Genomic DNA, 8926 nt, shown 5'->3' on the forward strand with positions numbered 1-8926 from the left:
GAGGCAGCCGCATCCGCCGTTTGCGACGGGGCCAGCCTGGGACCTGTCTCAAACGGGGCGCGCATCGTGCCGGAGGTTGAAACCCCGGGCACCGCATGCCGGTGACACCTCGTGACAGGGGCACCGGGAACGTTGCTGTTTGCGCAGAAGAAGGCTGGAACCTTAACGCAGCGTCGCCACGTCGTCACAAAAACGCAGCTAACAGACATGGGGAGAACAGACTGAGCTGTAGCACACCCGAACCACGGCCGCCAAGCACAGCAGCTTAGACATCGCCGTTTCCTTCTCAGACAGCTGTTCTTACACAAGGGTTTTGCCAAACTGAGGCACCATGCAGACATAATCTTACATACTAGCCTATAAACGACGGTAATTCCAGACTTGTTTTGCAGACAAATTTTTGTTCAAATGTTGTTCCAACACAGGTACAGAAAGATGAGTGAAGCTGAAGGTTTCCTCCCACGTTGCCATTTTTTCTCCACCTTCTCACATCTACAGCCATCTAGATCCCTACCCCCAACAGTGAAACGCGCACCAGGGGCCAGCACAGCAGGCACACAAGCTTGCCCTCCACGCAACGTAAGGCCCACGGGTCGTGGTGGGAGCAAGAAGCCACACTTCCCTCCCCTGCCAGCCACAGCACAACCACCTCCACCAGGCCTTGTGACCCTTCTGCTGTAATAATTGCATGTATTCCTACCCAATTCTCATGGGAAACAAGATCAGCATGGCCTTGTCCTTACCCGCTGCCCTGCTGTGGAGCTGCTGCTGGATCATCACTGGCACTGAGCTCCCTTATCAGCCTCTCCCACCTGATACATTCCAAGCACGGCAAGCGAAAAAGGAACCTGGAAAGGCAGCTGTCATACCTGTTCATTGTTGCACAAGCTTCTTGTGCTGCTCGTCGCATGAGAGGCACAGAAGTTACAGCGGGAGACCCCTTGACTCCCCTGTTCCCATGGTCAGAGGCACATGGTGGGCATGGCCTTCGCCCTCCAGTGCCTGCTGCTGCTGTATGGAGACCGGCATTTCATCTCAACTCTTTGCAGGGCTAAGCGTCGCACTTCACAACGAGATGTACTCCTACCTGAAACGAGAAGATTACAACAGAAATTAACAGATTAGTAAATAGCACTGACATCTGTAGGCAGCGCAGGCTTCACAAAGCTTTAGTTAGGGTAACAGCAAACAAGACAAATGGAAAACATTAGAGGTGAGAAGATTCAGGAGCCAGAAGCAATCTGGCTTTTCTTAAGCAGAGCTCAGAAAGTCAGCATAGGGTCAAACTGGTCAGCAGATGTGCTGGTGAGTCACAGAGTTACATAGAACATACACAAGCAATCATCCTTATGTAAAGCTGAATAATTTCCTATTATCAAAAGATCTTATACAAGTTAATAAAATTTTATGTTCCTGACAAAATAAGAATGATTCTCGAATGAGCGTGTACACCTGTGGCAGAATACTAGAGTTCAGGCAGAAATTCCTATGTACGGACACTAAAATAGTCCTTAGATATTTTTGTGACGATTTTCTTCTGTAGTCAGTTCCTCACCTGCCTGTGAAGTGACATCATTTTTCATTTAAATTTCTTTTTTCCCCACTAAAAAAATCCCCAAACCCAAAAGATTATAAAGCTAGATACTAACCTTTACATCAGTTAGGTCACTCTATGCCTGCTGCTCATTTGCCTTGCAAATACTCTATTGTTACACGCTTCCGTCCCTCCATACTCTCTTAAATGATTAGCTCCACCCCAGAAAAGAACTTTTGCTGAAACTGCTGGAGGAGAGACAGATCCTGTCCTTGAAACCATGGGGCCTGTCAGCTACTCATCAGAGACTTATGACTTGGTGAGTCAGGCCTGGCTTTGCTTGATGATGGGTAGAGCAGGTAGAGCTGGGGTGGACTGAAAGATCTAGTTGCTATCTGTCCGCCTTCTCACTCTCCTGTTGGCAGAGGGAGAGCTTGAGTGATTTCCTACACTGCCACAATCTTAAGCCCCGGCAGCCCTTAAGTGTGGACTTGGCCGATGACGGGACTGCAAGCTGCAGCGCTGTGCTTGTGGAGAGCCGGTGCAGTGTGGCTGCAGCCGCTGTGATCCAAGGGCAGCAAGTATTCCCTTGGGTACAGCTGCCTAAATACCTTAGGTGCAGACATTCGGGCGAGCACTGAGCCTGAGCGCGGTCATTGCATGAGGTCTGAGACCACAGCCCGTGATGAAGGGCCAGGCGGGCTGCTGCAGCCCTGTCCCTTGCTGCCGGCTTGCTCAGTCTCTGTTCCCTGCTGCCCGGCTCGCAGGGGCCTAAAACACTCGTTCTGAGTTGTGTGCCTTTTGCGCCAGCCTGCAGTAGTGTAAGTGGCTGTGCACACAGTGTGCAAAGCCCTGGGCATCTCCCCTAAGATCGTCACGTAACAGGAATACCTGTGCAAACCCAATGCTGCCTCTCAGCGTGCGAAAGCGTGCTCCTACCCCTGCTTGCCTTCTCCACGAACAGGCTGCTGTAGACTCTGCTAAAAGGGGAATATGCAGTATATTTACAAGAGGGGGATGTTAAAGAGGGAAGATAAATTGCAAGTACTTCTTCTCATAGGGAGCAATGACACTGTATTTCGTCTTGCAAGCTTTCTCCCCTGCATTCACAAGTGAGAGACTGCAGCTGCACCTTTTACTTTGTTGTGCTGACCAAGGGGAAGTCCACAGCAATACTATCATTAGCCTGGTTTTCAAATATTGCAACTCAGAATTTATTTTTTAATACAGTGGCTCTCTACATCAGACCTCATTTTTTTTGTTTAGTTTCTCTAAAGGAGAGAAATGCCAGATTTAATTCTTTTCAATTTCTCTGTCCCTCCTTTGTCCTATACACCAGGGAAGACAGAGGAGAGGGGGAGGCGAGCCCTACCCTACTTATTTGTTCTGATTCATCCAGTATAAAAATCCTTTGCTAACGGTGCTAGTTTCTCTAGAAAGTTTTAGGAGAAGATGCTTCTCTCCCAGACCGCTGCTAAAGTTCATTGGAAGTGCTAATGCTTGCTGAGAGGTTACAACCAAGCTCAAATCCTTTTTGTCTCTGTGCTGGTTCATTCCTCCAGCCAAACTGTCCATTGGAAATCTAACCCACCATCAGAAAAGCAGGGAACTCGAAGTGTGCCGTCGACCTGCCCACATGCTTTAAGCAGGTGGCTGCTTATGGCAAAACTGTGTAATTTTTAACGCAGGGGGATTAAGCAGCACTGGGATTTGTCCTTTGTGTACAATACTTTGCAGAACCCTTCCCAGAACCGGCCATAAATCTCACGAGAGCAATGCCACATTTGCTTTTGTGACGCTATGCGTTGCTTTACTTATACTCAGAGCTTGTAGCAGCAACACACCCACAGAGATTTGCTAAAAAGCTCTCCAGCGTGTCCTGTCAAAGCAGCAGCATAAACCTTGCCCTGTGCACTGAGCAGAGAGGAATGCTTGACCAACTGAGCAAGCATGGAAGGAAAAATGCTGAGAACATCTGTGCCGAAAGGGCATTTATCTCAGCATCCCCCAGTGAGTGCAGCAAGGGCTTCACCTAAACTTTGATACAATAGGGCACCATTGTCTCAGTAACCTTGTGGAAAAGTTACATGCCCCAAACCATAACCTATTTCTACATAACAAGAAGCTTTGCCCACTTAACCTTCCTCAGCTGCAGACTAGAGAAATAAAAACACAGTTGCAGATAGACGGCTGAGATCTCCATCGGGTCCCCTGAGGTCCTGCAGACCAGTTTGCATTGGAATAGGACCAACAGGACTCAAGAGCCATAAAGGCACCTATGCTACAGTAAGGTGGCATTTCCACAGGCTTTGCTTTTAATTGTGGTTTTCCATAGTTCAGCAGAGAGAGTATGAGCAAAAGCTCTGTGAGTAACTTGCGCTGAGGTGCGTAATTTCAGTTTTAAGGCTCTGGGAAAGAAACGTGCTTCTCCCAGCCCCAGCATGGGCTAGAAGGGAATGACTTATCTGGAAAATCCGTAATAGTACACAAGCTGTCTCTCGTCTGCAGCCAAATGTTTTGATCACTGGCAGTTGTGGGGAACTGAGAAAAGCAGCTGACGCTCGGAGACCGGAATAACTCTGAGATGTGGGTTACAGGGGAAAAGGGATACCTGAACAAAAAGCACATGGAAACTGGCTTACCAGGCATGTACTTGACTGCTCAGTCACGGAAAAAGACTGCAATTTTGTTGCATGAGACCTGTATAAAGGTCCCCCTGCGTGCACGCTGTTGACCTCTCCCATCCCAGATCAGGCAGCCCCACAATTCCAGTCCTAGCAATGGGAGCCTCAGCTCATCACGTACAGCGCATCTTCTGTGGCTCTGGCCCCGTCCTTCCTGTCTCAGCCCAGAGTCTGGCTTCTCATCTTCTATTTGTCTCCAACTCATCTCTGTCCTCTCCCACACTCACTGCTCTGCTCAGAGATGCACATGAGAGGACACCTCAGACACAGCTCAGCGCACGCTTCCCCTGCCCATGGCGAGTGACTTACAGTAAGAGCGCTACCTGCCATCTTATCAGTGATCAGATGGTGTCTGATAATGGCACTTGGTCTCTGCATCTCTGGCTTCGAAAACAAGGAGATACTGGAAACCGTTCAGCAGACGAAGCTGTTCTACACCGCGCAGGCTGCCCATCCGCTGTTGATGATGGTGCCGGCATGGCTCCCGGCAGCCTCCAACACTCTGGCCAGCAAACCTGGCCATTTCCCATCATTTCCTTTTCTCCTTTAAAGCTAGAACGCTCCAACCTGCCCCAGTGAAGTTTCCCATTCCAACATGTTCTCTTCGTGATTTTCAGCATGGTGATCTGTGTGTCCTCACCAGCCAGGTTTGGTCACTGTACCAAATTGCAAAGGTTATTGGGTTTTGTTGTTTGTTTGTTTGTTTTTTCCTCAGGGATATTTAAGGATCTGGCCCTGGCCAACACAATGCAGGATTCTGCATGTGTTGGTAACTCCTGACACAGGGTCCAGGTATGGACTAGGTAGGAAATGTTTTCAAGTCAAGGAGAAGACAAACTGGGAGGGATTTCTAAAGGCTTTTGTCTTCAGCAGTAATCTCCAGTCTCCAGAATCATACCCTAAATCAGAAATTGTTCTATGGGCATCCAAATGCTTCTCACCAAATGCTTGCAGCCCAACTATCACATTAGCGGAAGACAGTCACATGTCTTTGAGGTTTTGGTCAGGGAGGAGGACTAGCCCGTGAGAGGAACTGCTCTCACCTGTTCGTGAGGCGGCACCGTGGCTTCACAGCACAGCGACAGCACCGCTGGGTGCAGAGCCAGTGGGGAACAGGACTGCGGCAAGATCAGAGACTGTCTGGCTCAATACTCTTTCTGGCAGTAGCCAAAGGCAGAGGCCTGGGGAAGAGGGCAAGAGCTGGGCAAGCTTATTCCGTGCTTTCCCCAGGACTCCTACTATCCACTGCTCAGGGACGACCCGAGCCAGCTGCCTGCTTCGTGCATTTTGTAATGCTACGTAGGCTTTCTCCCCACGAACATGCCGGGGGGCTCCTTGGAGCCATGCAGATGGTTTCAGCATCACAGCGGTTCCAGACGAACACGGCTGCTGTGAAGTCACCTCTCTACCCCAGACCATCATGTGCAGAGGCACCCAGCACGTTACACAGGCACAGCTACCTGAGAGACAAGAAACATAAATCGCCCTTCTCTAGCTATGCACAACACAGGACTTGAGGCTGGTTACGGTCATTTGGCTTAGCAGAACATGGTGGGAAGGTGAGCAAAAACCCTCCACATCAGCTCTAAAACTGTTTAAAGCAGGTCAAGTATTTTTAGATGGGAACTTTGGCTGACAAGGGAAGGAGCAGCAGGTGCAAACAGCTACAGCTGGCAGTGAAAGGTATGAAAGCAGCAAACAGAGACTTCCGCTGTGGTTGACACTGAAGTCTCGGCACTGGTCTCCAGAGAGCGTGTGGGTGGGGGAGCTCAGGGTAACTGCTGCCGAGCTCTTCCCAGTTGCCACTAATTTCTCAGCTTGCCACAAGCCTCCTGCGCTGCTCTTTTTTTGCTCGTCTGCATCTGAGCCCTTTGCTTTTGTGAACACACAAGGAGCCTGCGGCCAGCTGGAGCATGCCCAGTGTCCGGGGGGTCTCGTCCCGAGCGCAAATCCAGCTGTCTGGGGACTTACCTGCAGTTTTAGCCCAAATACAGGCTGCTCACCTGATAAAGAGCTACAGTAAGCCAAGCGTGAATCACATCTGCCGTGGCTCTTTCACACTTTCCTTACTGGGTGTCAGCCCAGGGTCCAAGCGGTGTTTTCAGATTCCCTTTCCTGCAATTAATTCAGAACCACAAGTTTTACCAACAGAACAGATTGCTCTCTCCAGTATCCATCCCTGTAGCAATGGCACTGTAGCGCTTCAGAGTGTTCCTCCAGTTGTGTTTGAACACCCACCTCATACCTTTCTCTAAGCCCGTGGAAAGCCATCCCAAGCATGGTTACTCTTGCCCTGACCTAGCCTTGCTCTGCCCCGGGCACCTCAGAGGTCTCCGAGGAGGAGGGGTAGAACAGGACAGGATCCACCAGGTACAGATATGCTGTGTGGAGAAACCCATAACCTTCATAGTTGGCAGCAGAGAGCAGGCAGGATGGGGACAGTCAGTGAAAAAGTGGGTAGAAAAATCAGGAAAGCTGGTGAAGGAAGGTTCCACACCATGTGAGAAAGTAAAAGCTTCCCAGGTCCTCCCAGTGCAGGCAGGCTGTAGGACATGGGGATGTCCTGCAGCCTGCTCCAAGTCTGCCAGGTGCCGCTGAGAGGCTGGGTCCTTGTGTTCAGGAACTCCCCTCCGGTAACCAGACTCTCTTTGTTCCCCAGAGCCAGGTGGAGCTGAGTGGTTACTATGAAGCCGAGAACACCACCCCTTCTTTGGAGGGCTACTTCTGCTTCAGCTCAGCCTCATCTATGGTTGGTGACCAGAGAGACCCCTTCAGAAAGGTCTTCATGCCCCTCATCTACCTGCTGATGTTCGTGTCAGGGACTGTGGGCAACGCCCTGGTCCTGGTCATTTTAGAGAGGTTCAAGCGGTCTCGCACTACCACAGAAAACTTCCTTTTCCACCTCACTCTGGCCAACCTGGCACTGTTGCTCACCTTCCCCTTCAGCGTGGTGGAGAGCTTGGCTGGATGGGTATTTGGGAAGTTCCTTTGCAAGATCCTCAGTGCCGTCCACAAGATCAATTTCTACTGCAGTAGCATGCTGCTGGGGTGCATTGCAGTGGACCGCTACCTGGCCATTGTCTATGCAATCCACACCTACCGCAAACGCAGAGCTCACTCCATCCACCTCACCTGCACGGCCATCTGGCTCTGCTCGCTGCTTTTGACCTTACCTGATCTCATCTTCATGGACGTCTGGAGAGATGAGAGCAACCGCAGCATTTGCTATTTTTCAGAGGTTGGGATACATGGCAACAATGCTTGGCTGGCGACCCGCTTCCTCTACCACACCGTGGGCTTCTTTGTGCCCCTGCTGATCATGTGCTACTGCTACGTGGCCATCGTCCGGGCTCTGTGTCAGTCCCAGCGCCTGCAGAGGCAAAAAGCTGTCCGCGTGGCCATCCTGGTCACAGGTGTATTCCTGCTCTGCTGGAGCCCCTACCACATCGTCATCTTCCTGAACACACTTACCAAGCTAGAAGCCTTCACCAAAAACTGCCTCCTGGAAGACCAGCTAGGCACAGCCATCATGGTGACAGAGGCCATCGGCTTCACACACTGCTGCCTCAACCCCATCCTCTACGCCTTCATTGGAGTCAAATTCCGCAATGACTTCTTCCGGATCTTGCAGGAGCTCGGCTGCATAAGCCAGGAGACCTTGCAGGATATCCTGGAGGTGACGAGGAAGGGCAGTGGGATCGAGTCTGACAACACCACCTCCATCTCCACTTTCTAGCTGGGAAAGGCTACCTGCAGGGCAGAACCAGCCTGGGGCTTGCCTTCCAAAGTGGCACATGTTCTGTGGTCTCAGTGCAAAGCTTCACATGCACCCCCACCTTCTTCATTCCTCAGAAAACACCTAAATCCCACCAAGTAACTTCCATAGCTCCTTCTGGTTCCCATACCTGTGGAAATCCACCTGGCAGCTGTTAGCGAACACTGGCTGTCCGACGGTCACTCTGGTGAGGCTGGATGAACCTAGGCAGGTTGAACCTGACAGTTCCACCTTGCCCTCAAAAAAACTGATGGCAGGCATCTTGTGCACAGACCCAGGCACGAGACTGGGGTGCCAGGGGCAAGGAAAAAAAGTGCAGCCAAGTAAATGTGGAGACGTGTCAGGGAGCAAGGACTGAGGACAAAAGCTAAGCAGGTCTCCATTTCACTGGCTCAGGTTGGTAGAGACACGCCTGAAGGAAGCAGCGGGACTCATTTGCCACAGCAACTGGAATGAGAGATGCAGGCAGGACCAGTGGGAGACACAGAGCTCACTCCAGTAGCGCAAGCCCACGGTTCTGGACAGCTTCTGGCTGCAATATTGCTCCTCCTGCCGTGTAACACCCCCTTGGCCAGCCACTGCACATTGATCTTCCCAACACTGGCCAGGAGGTCCTCCCATGGACGGAAAGACTTGATTGTCACAGATTTCTTTCCTGACACCAGCCACATCCTTTCCTGCTCATTTGATCTGTTTTACTGCTGTTAAGAGCTCCAGTGAGTGACGGCTGAACTGAATGCCTGACTATGCAAAAGCTTTCCTTTAAGCCGGAGCGCTGTCTGAAGAGATGGCTTCCATCTGATCACAGGGGAGGCGAACTACACAGCTCTGTGAGGCCGAAGGTGTAACTGGGATTTTTGGGAGTGAGTTGTATAGCGTTGTTTGGATTTTGAAAGCAAGGAGACCCACCACCCCAGGATAAGGAAAAGAGCT

General features: G+C 50.9%; 1 protein-coding gene across 1 annotated transcript; it reads left to right on the forward strand.

Moving 5' to 3' along the window:
- Nucleotides 1-1755: 1755 nt before the first annotated feature.
- CXCR5 (chemokine (C-X-C motif) receptor 5) lies at nt 1756-7954 on the forward strand. The gene is made up of 2 exons (XM_009865574.1): nt 1756-1853; nt 6878-7954. The coding sequence occupies exons 1-2, from the start codon at nt 1815-1817 to the stop codon at nt 7952-7954; spliced, it is 1116 nt and encodes a 371-aa protein (XP_009863876.1). The 5' UTR covers nt 1756-1814.
- Nucleotides 7955-8926: the final 972 nt, after the last annotated feature.

This window comes from Apaloderma vittatum, unplaced genomic scaffold, assembly GCF_000703405.1.
Source record: "Apaloderma vittatum isolate BGI_N311 unplaced genomic scaffold, ASM70340v1 scaffold32642, whole genome shotgun sequence".
In the NCBI taxonomy this organism is placed as follows: Eukaryota; Metazoa; Chordata; class Aves; order Trogoniformes; family Trogonidae; genus Apaloderma; species Apaloderma vittatum.

Coding starts and splice junctions, on each gene's coding strand:
- CXCR5 (XM_009865574.1), top strand. CDS start 1,815: ATGGGGCCTGTCAGCTACTCATCAGAGACTTATGACTTG. Junction 1,854..6,877: donor CATCAGAGACTTATGACTTG/GTGAGTCAGGCC, acceptor TTTGTTCCCCAG/AGCCAGGTGGAGCTGAGTGG.